Source organism: Anabrus simplex, chromosome 3 (assembly GCF_040414725.1).
Source record: "Anabrus simplex isolate iqAnaSimp1 chromosome 3, ASM4041472v1, whole genome shotgun sequence".
Classification (NCBI taxonomy): Eukaryota; Metazoa; Arthropoda; class Insecta; order Orthoptera; family Tettigoniidae; genus Anabrus; species Anabrus simplex.
This window is the reverse complement of record NC_090267.1, coordinates 330,910,102-330,924,137: the sequence shown is the minus strand read 5'-3', so window position 1 is coordinate 330,924,137 and position 14,036 is coordinate 330,910,102. Positions and strand designations below refer to the sequence as shown.

General features: G+C 36.1%; 1 protein-coding gene across 1 annotated transcript in view; it reads right to left on the bottom strand.

Moving 5' to 3' along the window:
• The window catches only part of LOC136866327 (GMP reductase 1), a 123,880-nt gene that overhangs the window by 39,246 nt on the left and 70,598 nt on the right, over nucleotides 1-14,036 (bottom strand). The window contains exon 4 of the mRNA XM_067143177.2: nucleotides 5,565-5,753. Coding sequence (XP_066999278.1) covers nucleotides 5,565-5,753 — 189 coding nt within the window. The remainder of the gene's footprint in view (nucleotides 1-5,564; nucleotides 5,754-14,036) is intronic.

Sequence of the window (14,036 nt, the reverse complement as noted above, 5' to 3'; positions counted from 1 at the left end):
CCAATTTAAATGACAGGATAATACAACCTCTTCTAAAGCTTCATGGAACATAATCGCAGGTTAGCATTATATTTGCTAATACCAAATGATTTTTTATCATTTGATTTCTTTAATAACCTTAAGAAATACTCGATCGGGACCAGGAGCAACATCAACATTTATTCACTTCATTGCTCACTGAATCACCTTGTCTGTCATGGAACAGTTATGTCACATCTTCATCTTCAGAAAAACTGTGGTTATTTAGAGTAGCAGGATTTTCTGCGCCTATAGAATTTGAATAAAAATTATAAACTTACAAAGCAGGAATTGTACACTGTTTACCCTCAGTATCTGTAATGATATTTTGAATGGCCTTCCTCCTTCTAAAATAGTAATAATGTTGAATGAGCTCATATTTATACTGATTTCTTTTTTTCTCCTAAACCATTTATCATGGTACTAATGATTGCTAACATTAAAATATTTTGATAGTTCACGTTTAATTTGCCTAGCTTCTCAAGCTCTCAAATATTTTACTTCTGAATGTTCAGGACCTTTGCGTTTTAATGTTGCCCTACACAAATATTCAGCAAACTTCTCTATTCGGTTGTCAAGTTTACCATCATCTTTAACTCCATTTAAAATTTCCAAGAACTGTTGCTCTCCCAAAACATCAAATTATCTTCATCAGAATTAGTGTCTGAATTATAATTTTTGACAGGATGGGGTATCGGATCATCCTGCACCCCATATCACTGGTAAAAATTTTGCTTGTGTATTTCGGGATGAACAGGAACTATATGAATATTGCCCACAAAATGTTTTACCACGGTACGGGCAAGTGTCAGGTCCTTTCAATTCAGGATTATGGTCATGGTGTTCCTCCCCGTTGATGATATTTTCAAATATTATTGTTAGAACTTAAAATACTCTGATTCTGAACCACATTCTCTATATAGTAATTATGGCAATAATATTTCCCCAGGTTAGAATTAACTCCTATGTCCAAAGATGATGATGGTTGGTCTACCATCAATGCTGGTAAGAATAAATCAGTGTAGCTAGCATGACAAACTAGAGTATATTATTATTTGTCTCAATGCAACTTCAATAACTGTATGTGCAGGCCAGTAATATTTTTTAAATTCCTTTTACAATGTGCAGTTAGCTTGCAATGTATCTCTTCTGTCCATTGTTGTTGTGAGGTTACATACCAAACATTCATGTAAATCTTATTTAAAATTCAAACAAAACCATAAAACCACAAACTTCCAAAAAAGAAATGAATAAAAACCTTGAAACAAAGTGATCCAAAAGATAAAACCAATAAAGAGAACCTATTAATTTTTATAAAATAGTAATATCATGAACCTCATTGTTTTGCAGCAATCATGTAAACAAAAGGACAGGGCGTACAACATAAAATTGCCATACTAACTTAACAAAAGCAACAAAACCATTCTTATTAAACATGAAAAAACTCTCTAAAGTCACAATAAATTTTGTAGTGATGTAAAAGAATATCACAAGAAAACCGCAATACCGATTATAAAAAGAGTAAGCATGTAAACAAATCACCAGTCAATTCACAGCCTTCTCCTGACATCCTGTCTGCCGTATGAAGTCACACTAATTCCATCCAACTTAATTTACACCACTGATTTCAATTTTCTTTTTCTAGTTGCTTTACGTTGCACCGACACAGATTGGCTTTATGGCGACAACGGGACAAGGAAGGCCTAGGAATGGGAAGGAAGCAGCCTTGGCCTTAATTAAGGTACAGCCCCAGCATTTGCCTGGTGTGAAAATGGGAAACCACAGAAAACCATCTTCAGGGCTGCTGACAGTGGGGTTCGAACCCACTATCTTCTGGATGCGAGCTCACAGATGTGCGCGGCACGGCCAACTCGCCCGGTGAATTTCATTATCTTACCTAAAATTATCTGTAAACACCTTGCCTGGTATGCTGATTTTTTTTCTAACTTGTTAATTACCGGTACTGTAATTCTTCCAGTTCCCCTGCATATACTTAGAATGGTGGAATTACGTCTTTCACCCAGTCAGACGGCACTTTACCCTAATTCCACAATAATAATATAATCATTTTATTGCTGTTTTCTAGTTCTATAAGGACAAATTTTAAGACAATCAAAGAGAGATTTTGTTGAAAAGGCATGATGTTTTGGAAAGTAATAAGGTCAGCAAGGCTTATATTAGAATGGCACTATTTATTACATATGTAAATTACAGATGGATACAGTGTAAGCAATAGACATGGAGATTATAATCGTGACTTGTCAGAATGGAAAAAGAAACCGTAGTGTGTAGGTGGCACTACTTGATGGTGGCTCAGCCAGAGCCATATGAATATATATAAATATTCTCAACACCCCCTCTCAAAGGCTTAACCAGCTTCAATGTTTCAGTCTTCTGACACCCAGACATTCTGAGCACTTCCAGTGCTTGTCCTTCGGTAGTCCCTTGGTTAATATGTTTCCAGGCATCTTCTCAGTTGACGAGTATTCGAGATGAATGTCCCCAGATGAAAGAAACTCTCATACAAAATGATGTTGCACATCAATGTGCTTAGTCCAAGAGTGGAAAACATGATTTCCAGCAAGCTTCTGAGCTCCTATGTTGTCGTTATATAGCTGTACAGTCAACACGCTGTTAATGCCTATCTCCCTTGCTTGTCGTAGTAAGGGCACTGCCTCTTTTGAAACCTCACTCGAGGCCATATACTCAGCCTCCGTTGAGGACAATGCCACTGTCCGTTGTTTCCTGGATTCCCAAGATATGACTCCGCCATATATTGTAAAGGCACAACCAATGCGATTGTTGATCCATGCAGCCTAATCAGCATCTACATAGCCAGTTAAATTACTGGTATTGCTTCCAAAAGTGATTCCCATGTCAGAAGAACCCTTCAGGTACCGCAGTACCCTCTTTGCCGCTTGCCAGTGTTCTTTGCCAAAAAAATCATAGTATTGGCTTAACACACTCACTGCACGAGATATGTCTGGACACGTTGCAGTTGACAGGTACATAAAAGCACCTAGGAGCTCTCTGTATGAGGGCCTTTTACCATAATTCTTGGACCAAGTACTCGATCTTGATAGTTTAATTCCACTTTCAATTGGTGTGGCCACTGGATTGAAATCAGACATTCAGAAGCAATCTACGATGTCCATAATGTAACTTTTCTGTTCCAAGGTGATACCGAATTCATCTTGAGAAAACTCAATCCCGAGAGAGTAATTAATCTCTCCTAGGTTTTGACCTCAAACGACTTTTGTAGAAATTTGTAGATCTCATCAATTTCTCTCAAGTTCCGTGACAAAACTAAAATGTCATCAATCTAAACTATGATTAGGAGAGCAACATCATCTGAACCCTTCACACAGACGCTCGAATCGCCGGACATTGGTTCAACACCAAATTTTAGTAGTTGTTTGTTCAAGCGTTGGTGCAATAGTGGTCAGCCTGCGTCAAGCCACACAGAGCCTTTTAAATATGGTACACACAAATCTTGTTCAGCATCCTCTTGGCTTCAGCTATGAGCTCAAATGGTGCATTGCTTTCCTTTCTTTATCTTCGCTTTTTTCTGTGTTTCCAAATGTTTTCTGAAGTCCTGAAACTTATTAACAACTTCATTTTTCTGACGAAGAAACTTCACTTTGCACCAACCAGTCACATCATCGACGAATGTGACAAAGTAACGCACGTTTCCATTTGAAGAAGCCCTGATAGGGCCACAAATATCAAAGTGAATCAATTTCCCTGGTTCCATTCTCCTATGTAACTTCTTCGGTAAAAAGGTACGCGTCATCTTTCCTTGGAGACAGATCTCATATTCAAAATCCTCTTCAGTGTCAATGACTTTGAATCCCTCTATCCTTTTATTCTTCATTGTCTCACATAGACCCGTTACGGTTAGATGTCCCAATCGAATGTGCCAGTCCGTAATAGACCCTTTTCACATATCTTCAGCTCGGGCAATTTTTCCCTGTTCTTCGGTGTATGACCCATTAATGTAATAAAGTCTGTCTTTTCTATGTGTGACGAATAAGGTACTATCGTTCACATCTGTAACTTGAGCAGATGTCTTGTCAAATACTACACGGTGATCCCTGTCTACGATCTTTCTGGCTGAGAGTAGATTAGTACACAGATCAGGTATGTATAATGTATCACATAGGTTGAAAATACCTTTTGCACTTATTTTTGTCATACAACTGTTCGCTAACCTTAAATTGTCAGAAACATTGGATTCTACTAGTGAAAAATAGTCCAGATTTTTACACATGTGCGATGTACAGCCGCTGTCGAGGCACACATTTTATCTGTGACGCGGTCCATCACGAACATGCATGAGTTCAGTTCTGATGTAATATATAGCAAGGTACTTCCTTTGGCCTTATGAGCATTATCATGATCATTTTTACATGATTTTCACTCCTTCGCCTTATGACTCTATCTTTTTACAACAAGAGCAAGGAAGAGATGTGGATCCTCCTTTTTCGCCTTTATTTTCTTGCTTGTGGGCTTTCTATAATTCTTGTTCTTGTATTTTCCTTCAACAGTCATACAGCTTTGCATCATGTTGTTTCGGTCACTGCTCCTCGAGTCACTTTCTTCGACAATTTTTATGCGTAATACTTCGGGCTTTGGAAGTTTGTTGCGAGATTCTATCGTGCACCGAAAGTATTCGAAACTGACTGGGAAGCTATACAGAAGTAATATGGATACCAAATCATCATTGATTGCCACGACCATACCATTCAGCTTGTCCGTGGCGTTGATAAATCTCCTCAAATGATCACATATGTCCCCATCTTCACTCATTCTTTGAAGCCTTCATGTGAATTGTCGACATGTCAAAGTTGTCCTTTGACAACGTCTCGATGCACACCATACTTGAAAAGTGTTCATGTTCATACATTATTACTTCGCAGAAGACACTTGGCTAAATGTTTAACTCAACCTCGTCAACCATTTGCGGCACGATATTTCCACACGCCTGTATTTCAGTGTATCTTATCACTTTCCAAAGTGCATCCTGGGCCGGTAACCTGTTGAAAATGCAGGATATTTCGGAAAGTAATAAGTTCAGCATGGTTTATATTAGAATGACACTATTACATATGTAGATCGCAGATGGATACAGTGAAAACAACAGAGATGGAGATTATGGAGATGGAGCGTGTAGGTGGCGCTACTTGATGGTGGCTCAGCCAGAGTCATATGAATATATATGAATATTCTTAACAGATTTCATAGAAAAAATGGAGGATATTTTCATGAATAAAGATTTCCCCTTCAATACATAAAATTTGTTTTATTTCTGTCAACAAAAGCAATAAGAAATATCAGGACAAAAGTGAACAGAAATATTTCAAGCTTTCAAGTATAATTTTAATACTGTTTTCAATTATATCATCATTACCAAACAATAAGCATTCATTATTTCACCAATATTACTAGGTCAGTAGTTCAAAGATTTGAGCTGCTTTTTGTTATTTTGTTTATTATTTTGAAATTTTTGGATATCAATACTATACATCTCTATTAAATCAACTCACAGAAATAATATGTCCTTGCAGTCCATGGGCTGCATCAGCACACTCAATGACAGCACTGAGCTGAGGGTAGCCCACACCAGTCTTCATACGAGTAGTGCATACGGAACCGGGACCTATGCCCACCTTGATAATATCTGCACCAGACAGGATAAGCTCTTCAACCATTTCTCCAGTCACGACATTTCCAGCCTGATAAATGAGATACAATTCAAGATTACCATATTCTTTTATGAACTGGTCTATGTACACAGTTTTAAACAGCTAAGTCATATCTGTTTAACCTGAATTTATGGATATTAACTCTTAAAGAGTAACAAGGAGTACAATTACGCTCCACCCGACTCTCGCTAAAATTGCCAGGAGCGCAATCTCACTCTTCTTACAGGTGCTTCATTAAACACTTATTACTGAGTATTACTTCATTGATGGGAGTCAAAGCTGGTTGCTGAAGGGCAACAAAGGCGTGTGATTTCCATTATTGCCCATACCTTGCCACCGTGCACTGTTGTTCTGGAGTTAGTACTTGAACTTGGTGCACGCTTTACAAAGTATTTCTGGACTTGCTTGTAAAATGGCTACAAGATATGAAGCTGATGGTGATATCTGCATCATCATCATCAGTTCTCCACTCTAGCAAGCCAGTGTGGGTTGATGGTGATGTATATAAGGAAAATTATGATAGGAAAATAATCACTAGTAAGATTTATATCCTCAATTACTGAAACTCCGGAATATGAGTGGATTTCAAAACAGAAGCTTTCTCCTTTGGCACAACATCCAACAGATTCAAATCCTCCAGACTTTCATGACTTAACCTAAAAGATGTGTTGTGTGTAACAATAAGGAAATACCCTGGGATTTTTTTTACTTATGACTATGAGTACACATCATAAGACATCCTACCATACCATCCTTAGATGAGTGTCTAAACTGATTAGGTAACTTGTTTATAGGTATAAATCTTAAAAATTATAATCCACTTTGGCCTAGTTATTTCATCAAATATTTCAGTTGACAATATTCATTATCAATATCAAGACAGCAATCCTTTCTGAACAATTTGGTGTAATATTCAAATATCTTGCAAACTGGACCATAAACCAGGTGGCATTCTTAACATAGCGAACCTAAACTGGCATTGCACTAAGAGGGTTAAGGCCAACAATGGGACATCTCCCTCAAACTACTTTTATGGTTTCTGGAGATGTTGACATGACAGAAATTATTTCCTCAGTCCTTCGATGCGCTGGTAAATCAACCAACAGATGGGTGGCATATTTGAGCACCTTCAAATACCACCGGATTGAGTCAGGATGGAACCCACCTACTTAGACTCAGAATCAATCAATCAATCAATCAATCAATCAATCAATCAATGAACTGCATTTAGCACTGTCTCCCAGCTGGCTGATTCCCTATCAATTGTTTACCTAGCCTTTCCTAAATATTTTCAAAGAACTTTGAAATTTATTGAACATTTCCCATGATAAATTATTCTAATCCTTTACTCCTCGTTTTATAAATGAATATTTGCCCCAATTTGTCCTCTTGAATTCCAACTTCATATTATGATCTAGCATAATTTTAAAAGCTCCAATGAATCTTCTTTGTCTATTAATATCATTTCACGCCATCTCTCCAGACAGTTCGGAACATACAACTTATTACACGGATAAACATCGTTTTTGGATCCGTATTGATAGAATTTGTATTAAATAAAACTAGTTTATTTTTATTGTTTACCCACCTATTCAATACAATACAATATTAAAAATTAGGACTTTGTCCTTATTAAATTGTCAACATGAAAATTAATATATTGGATAGTACATATTTCGCCTACCAATAGTAAACATCATCAGCCACAGTATCACCTTATGAATAAATCACATACCTAATTGGAAATGACTTATGAATATTATTGATATATAACGATGTCTTGTAAAATGTATGAGAGGTCATTATACAACTACATTACAATATTAGCTGTGGTATACTATTGGCTTTGAACGTGCATTTGTGAGACAAGGGAGGATTCTGGCAAAAATCTCTGCCACCTCCCTCGAAGTATTTACAATAAAATGTGAAGACGATATTGAAAAATTGATTAGGCTCGCAGCATCTAGGCCTAAATGAGCTGTCAGTCTTCACAGATTCCTTCTTATGTTTTATATTTATGTATATTTGTTTCTCTTCCTCTTCTTTTAAACTACACTAATGACAGAAAGACAATGGAACTCATACTTTCAATATAGTGATTTGGTTACCTCACTTGGAACAACTGCTCCAACCTTGAGAATAATGTATCTCAATTCTCGTAGCATACGAAATGGTAAGTTAGAGATGATTGCTGATCGCATAGAGTTAATTCAGAATATAGATTTTATAGTTGTTGTCGAAACATGGTTGTCTGTAAATGGTGATGAGTCTAACTTTTACAATATCACAGGTTATGAAGCATTTCATTCCTTTAGAATTCCTTCTGAAAAATCACTTAAGGGTGGGGGAGTATCAATTTACGCTAAAAACAAATTGTGGCAATGTAATATCATCTATAATGTCCAAAAGCATCATAATATTCTGGTTCTGGAGATTTCTAAGTCAGGGTGTAGTTATATTATTATAGCTGTTTACAATCCATTCACTTCAAACTGGACACAGGTATGTGATGACATAGAAATAATACTCAACAAAATAAAACATAGAAATATAATTGTTGTTGGTAACTTTAACATAAATTTACTCTCAAATGCAGTATTAACTAATGAATATAAATTGTTCATGCAGAGCTATGGCCTTAAAAACTGTAACACAATATACCCTACCAGACTGAGTTCGAACAACTCACTAATCGACCACTTTCTATGCAGCATAAAACTTAATAACTGGTCTGTAGATAACATAATTGATGATATGAGTGACCATAATCTCTTGCTCTTTAGTTTAGATATTTCAAAAACATCTAATTATAGGCCTACTCCCAGTGAGCCAAAACGACACTCATATAAACATATAGATTATGAAAGGGCTAGATCATATTTTGAGCAACACCAATTCCAGTGGGTAGATGGTGGAGACATAAGTTAAATGCTTCATATGCTGCTTTAACCAGATACATTCAAAGTGGTCTTGACTATGCATCAACAGTTAGAAAATTTCATCATCAAAATGCAAACACCATTCTGAATGCATGGTGCACACCAGAACTTGCATCACTCTGCAGGCATAAAGCACTTCTCTACAGTAAAGTGAGAAAACACCCACACAACAGTATAATTAAAGAAGAATATAAAAGTTACTGCAATAGAGTTACAACCCTGAAAAGGACTCTCAAGAAGTCATACTATGATAATCAATTTAAAAACAATCTACACAACACTAAACACACCTGGCAACTCATAAACGAAGTTCTTGGTAAACCTTCAAAGTCAACAATCAATATTACACGTATCAAGCTAGGGAATGAATGTTTTGAAGACAAAAGTGACATTTGTAATGCCCTGAATAATAATTTTATCTCAGTCCCTGCCACACTATCTTCAAATATTGTTCCACATCCTGAACATACTGCTACAATCAATAATCATCCTAATTCCCTTTTCCTAGAACCATGTTCTCCAGAAGAAGTGTCTACAATAATCAATTCTCTCAAACATGCTCGCTCAGTTGCTAGTGATGGTATTTCTAGTAAACTTCTCAAAATCTGTAATCGAGCACTCTCTGGTCCAATATCTGAATTTATCAACTGCTCTTTGGCAAAAGGCATTGTCCCTGATTCATTAAAGATCTCTAGAGTGGTTCCTATACACAAACAGAATGATAGATCCGACCCTGGAAACTACCGACCTATCTCAATACCACCTGAATTATCTAAAATCTTAGAAACTGTTGTCAAAGTTAGGCTTATTAGTTACCTCGAAAAATGCAATTATTTTTCCAGATTTCAATATGGCTTCAGAGAAAAGGCTGGGGTGAATCCTGCCTTAATGGACATTATAATTGAGCTTCAAAATTATATTGATAAAGGTTACAAGACTGCTGGGCTGTTTATTGATTTAAAAAAGGCTTTTGATACTGTTAGCCATGAACTTATGATATACAAACTGGAAAAGGCAGGTGTGAGAGGTCCCTTGCTGCTCTGATTTAAGGATTTCTTATCAAATCGACAACAATATGTTCAGATTGGCATGAATAAAAGTGAGCTACGAAAGATCTGCTTTGGTGTACCACAAGGTTCCATATTGGGTCCAATTTTGTTTCTTATATATATTAATGACATAGCCCTGTGTTCTTTTAAGGGTAAAATATCACTTTTGGCAGATGATACTTCACTGTTCTATTCATCAAATTCTTAGATGAATGGCTGAGAAAAAATCTGCTAACAGCCAATTACTCAAAAACTGTGTGTATGATGTTCGATAAATCACAAAATGACCTAAATGCAACTACAAATATATTATTTGGCACTACGAAGTTGCAATGGGTTAAAGAAGTTAAATATCTTGGACTAATAATTGATAGTGCCCTCTCCTGGATACCTCATATATTAAACGTAAAAAATAAAATCTCTGTCTTGGTTGGTATCATTGGCAAGATTAAGTACCTACTAACAATTGACACTCTTCGTCTAATTTATTTCACAATGATACAATCTCGACTTTCTTACTTGTGTTTCATTTGGGGCAAAGCAACCCAAAATAACTTAAATACTTTGGAGGTCTTACAAAACAGGGTTATTAGATTTATGTATGGATTTCATCAACTATATTCTCGAAATAAAATGTACTCTGAAACAAATATATTACCTCTTAAGAAATTAATCTCATTAAACGCATCACTTCTTATTCATAAAGTCTTGCATAACAAAATGTTCACCAACTCTGAATTTCCTAAAGTCACTGACATCCATTCATATAAGACAAGGCAAAAAAATAAATTACATGTTCATCAAAATTATACAACAAGGTTTGGCACTAAGGGAGTGCAACACTTACTAATATCTGAATATAACAGCATTCCTGACAACATAGCAATCATCTCTAAAACTGTGCCATTTCGTAATAAGCTTAAGAAGTACCTGTTAGGCACTATAAATGTGTAACAGTTATTTCTCTGATATTTTCATTTCCAAATCTTAAAAGTCAAAAAGTTGTTCCTCCTGTATTGTTACTCTGATGATAATCCACTTAATATAATCCTATCCATTAGGTAAATTGTGATACTTAAAGTATATGTAAAACCACTATTATTACTCTTTCACTTTTAGACCTTATGCATTAATCCGCCATTGTTGTGATTATCTAGGTATTGTTCCTCTTGACAGAGCTCTTGCTCTCTGGAACCCTATTTATCAATCAAATAAAAAAATAAAATAAAAAATATTTGAGTCTAAAAAACGTAACAATTATTTGAGAAATTATGATATAAGGTGGTTGATTCTTGATATTAAAGGTTATTACAATAAGGTTAAAAACTGGAAAGTGCATTCCAATTAATTGTCAAAAACTTGAGCAATGTTGAACATTAAAATTTATCTCGTGACAGTCGTTTCTTGAAGTTGAAATGTATTAATTTTGCATTTATGTACATATAAATTTGAAGAATTTTCATATGGCATAGTTCATTTTTAGATAGTATTAGTTGAATGCTGGATACCGTAGGCCATATTAAAGTTTGTTGTAGACGTCATTGGGCCATCTTCTTTGATACGGTGTTTATGTGAAGTGCTTCGAATTGGTGTAGCTCTTTGATGTTGGACGTGTTGGAGTAAGAGTACTAGTCAAAAAAAAAAAAAGGAACGTTGTTGTTGTAAAAGTTGTTGTCAATCGGTAGATAGCCAAGTGTGTGATGAAAGTCTGTAATTAAAAAGTTTTTTATGAAATATGTTGAAGAGCCATAATTGGAACGAGGGGGCTAATAGTGGAAGTTGAATGAAAAATGTTGACACTTACCCATTCGACCGCTAAGATGTTAACTCGTTATGTTGAGATCTTTAGAGCTACTGGCAGCTGCCGAGCTCTTACTTCGCGTGTTGTATTTGTGGAGTCTTGGTGGAGGAAGGTTGAGATTGAGAAGGCATGGCTAAGAGCTTATTGGTTGCGTGTGAAGGGGAGTTGCCGGTAGCGGGAGGAAGGGAGGGGAGTAGTGTGTGTGTTGCACTGATGGGAGTGTTTATTGATTTAGTGCTAAATATTTTCTAAAAATACTATTGTGAAGAAATTATTTTTGCGATAGTACTGAGATCTGTTCCTAAAGAGGAATTTTATTATCTATTACATCATTTAAGGTTTTGTCCTCATTAAATTGTTGGTCTAGAAAGATGTTTAAGGTTTCATATTCCGTCATGAGCTTACCTTTTTAAATTATTTTTAAGATTTGTAAATCCCGATCTATTGTAGTATATTCATGACCTGTATCTTTCATGAGGTTACTCATCGCAGAAAACTTGTTATGTTTTTGGGCGTTGAAATGTTCTGCATATCTAGGTGAGAAGCTGCAGCCAGTCTGGCTAACATCAGAAAAAGTACATACTGAGCATTTGAGTCTATATATGCCTGAGCCTGAATATATATTATTAGTGAATTGATTGAGTTATGATTAAAAAATAAATTTTGATTTGTGTTCTTCGTAGTGTAAGCAACTTTTACCTCGTGTTTTTTAAAGGATTGGTAATTTGGTGGATTTTTTGGGTTGGTAAATGTGAACTTTGCGTATTTTGGTTTGTTGGGTTTTATTGGAGAAAAAGATAAAAAGCAAAAAACTATAAAAAACAAATCATTACACCCAAATTCCCATAAGCACACCACATATTACAGTTTAACATACAGGGCATTAAAAATCCCTCTTTCAACAAATAATTTAAAAAAGAACTAGATTTCATAAAAGAAATAGCCAGATTCAACGGATTTAATACAGATATGATCAACAAAATCATCAATAAAGTCAAACTAAAATTAGCCATAAAACTTTCTCCAACTCTGTAAAACATCTATATAACTTGAAGAAATTATGCGTATAAGATATTCTGGAACTCTACAAAATTAATTTTGTTATTGTGTGAAGTTTTGTAATTTAAATAACAGTGTAACTAGCATTTGTAGACCTTAAGGTAATGACTTTTGTGGCAGGGTGTAGCTAGACGTGCCACTGTTAGTAGGATGTTTCTAGTTATTTCCGGTTTCATCAGAAAGAAAAGTTCTGGAAGTTGTAAAGATCTATCCTCATAAAAAATAAAAAATAAATGAGGGGCCCTTTTTGGTCAAAATAACCTAGTTTCTTATTTGTGAATATTAGTGTACTCTCGTACTTTAATTGGTTATCTCCTGATTGCCCCATTTCCGGCTACCTGCAGCTCCGAGAGAGCGTCTCTAGTTTGTGTGTCTTTGATTTATGACCGGTGAAGGGAGCAACTACCGGCCCTTGGCGTGAGCACTATTTCTGATTATGTTTTTGGATTTTAACTTGAAATGTAAATTTTAATATAAATTGTAATATGTGCAGCAAAGTTTGATGATGATGATGATGATGATGATGATGATGATGATGATGATGACGATGATGATGCTTGTTGTTTAGAGAGGCCTAACTTCTAAGTCATCGGCCCCTAATGGTATGAAATGAGACAAAACGCAATGTCAATTTAAAAGTACAAAATTCATCCACTGACCAGAATTCAAAACATGATGATGAAGAATGAAGGAATGAATATGAATTTAAAACAATAATTGGATCTGACCCGCAATGTCTCACCTGACCAGAAACAATATTATGGTCCAAGAGACTGTTTCCAAAGCACAATCCTGAATCGAGGATGCTTGCTGTCTACAGGAGTTCAATATCCATGTCAACGGTCCCTCATAATGGCACTTATTGCTAGTAAAGGAGAGCCATGGTATTTCTCACGCTGTGGTACTAATCAAAGGTAGCGTAAACTCTTGGTGTTCCAAACATTATGGTACTATTCACAAGTATTGTACATCATACAGGTAACGCAGACCTCTGGTGTTTCTCACATAATGGCGAATCTCATAGGCAGCGCAAATCCATAGTGTTCCTCACCTAGATGTACTAATTACGGGCGCTGGTATTCCCGTGGTGTTCCGCATATAGTGGGTACTAATCATAGGCAACGAAGACCCACGGTGTCACTCATATTGTGCTACTAATCACAGGCAACGCCCAGACCCATGGTGTTTCTCACTTCATGGTACTAATCACGGGCAACGTAAGACCGTGGTGTTCCGCATTTAGTGGTACTAATCACAAGTACTGGAAACCCACAGTGAATCCCGTCCTACTGCTATGAATCGCAAAACTATCGAGTACGTAACAGAGTGGTACTACTCGCAAGTAAAGGCGACCCATGGCATTCCCCACATGATGGTACTAATCATAAGTAGTTTCGTGGTTCTGATGCAATCATCCCTTGGTCGTCCCTTTTAGTTTCCTCTTATGACAGGCAGGGGATACTGT